Here is a 1,161-nt window from a genome sequence, read left to right as displayed (position 1 = left end):
ATGATTCTCAAAACGTAGATAGGACTACATAAATAAAAGACAAAATAATGATAATATTTTTAAGTACTTATGACACAAGAAGACACCGTGACATTCTACAGCCATTATTATTCGTGTAACTTGTGCGTACACGTAAGCGCATATACAAGGTATACAGTCAGGCTCCTCCTGTCATCTAACGTCTAATCATCGAAAATTAATATTTTTCGTCTGACTGTACAGGTTCTGCTCTGAATTTGACGTCGCAGGAAACATATGGTTACCCATCTAATCGAGATAAACGTGCAAAAAAAATAACAAGCTCAAATTGTCAGACCACCGTATTCTCAATATCATATCGGATGGAGAATAGTTTATTTCAAACATCCGTAAGACGTCTTCGTAAATACTCAACGTTTAAAACTGAAGTTGACATTATGTAAAATGGCAACGTTCCCACATTAACGAACGAACAGAAAGCCACCTGTCTCCTAAAATCGCAGAACAAACAAATTGTAAAAAAAAAAGACCTTCTAGTCTCCATCAACTTCCAAATAAAAGGACATGTCAAAGCCTCAAGGTATAGTCAACACTACTATTCGGGTAGTCTGTTGTCTGTTGTCTGTTGTCTATTGTCATAAATCTTTAGCTAGTCATGCACAAGTGTTAGCTTTACCTGCTTTTATTGTAATAATTTTCCTATTTTATTACTTGTATATATACATGTTCATTTTGTATTATATATTTATATGTCTGTGGCCACGATACCAGCCTCGCTGCCCAGTGCCCACAGTGTATTGTTTTGTTACAACTTGAATAAAGAAAAAGAAAAGAAAAGATGGGGCAAGACTTTGCACATACAATTTATTATATTGTATAGTTGCAGGCCTGTCACCAGACGAAATGTTCTCACAAGTCGTGGCTGTATTCACCGCTGGCTACAGCAACTCATCGGGTCTGCTGGCCAATACCGCGCTGTACCTGACAAAGAACCCTGACGTCATGGACAAGCTGCAGCGTGAGGTCGCTTCTGTGGTTATACCCCCCCTCACATTAGGGCGAAAATCGGTCGGACGACGATTCTGTTTTTTATTGATATATTGTTTTTATTTTCATTTCATATTTACTGGTTACAATAGGCTTTTTGATACTGTATTTAATTCTAAATGCTTTCTTAACGTT

The 1,161-nt window shown here is 37.2% G+C and overlaps 1 protein-coding gene across 1 annotated transcript in view; it reads left to right on the top strand.

The window, feature by feature from the left end:
* LOC118425343 (cytochrome P450 3A6-like) overlaps positions 1–1,161 on the top strand; it is a 7,632-nt gene that overhangs the window by 3,544 nt on the left and 2,927 nt on the right. The window contains exon 3 of the mRNA XM_035834152.1: positions 866–997. Coding sequence (XP_035690045.1) covers positions 866–997 — 132 coding nt within the window. The remainder of the gene's footprint in view (positions 1–865; positions 998–1,161) is intronic.

The sequence above is a fragment of the Branchiostoma floridae genome, chromosome 11 (assembly GCF_000003815.2).
Source record: "Branchiostoma floridae strain S238N-H82 chromosome 11, Bfl_VNyyK, whole genome shotgun sequence".
Lineage (NCBI taxonomy): Eukaryota > Metazoa > Chordata > Leptocardii > Amphioxiformes > Branchiostomatidae > Branchiostoma > Branchiostoma floridae.
The sequence above is the reverse complement of the archived record's forward strand: the minus strand, read 5'-3'. Positions and strand labels throughout refer to the sequence as shown.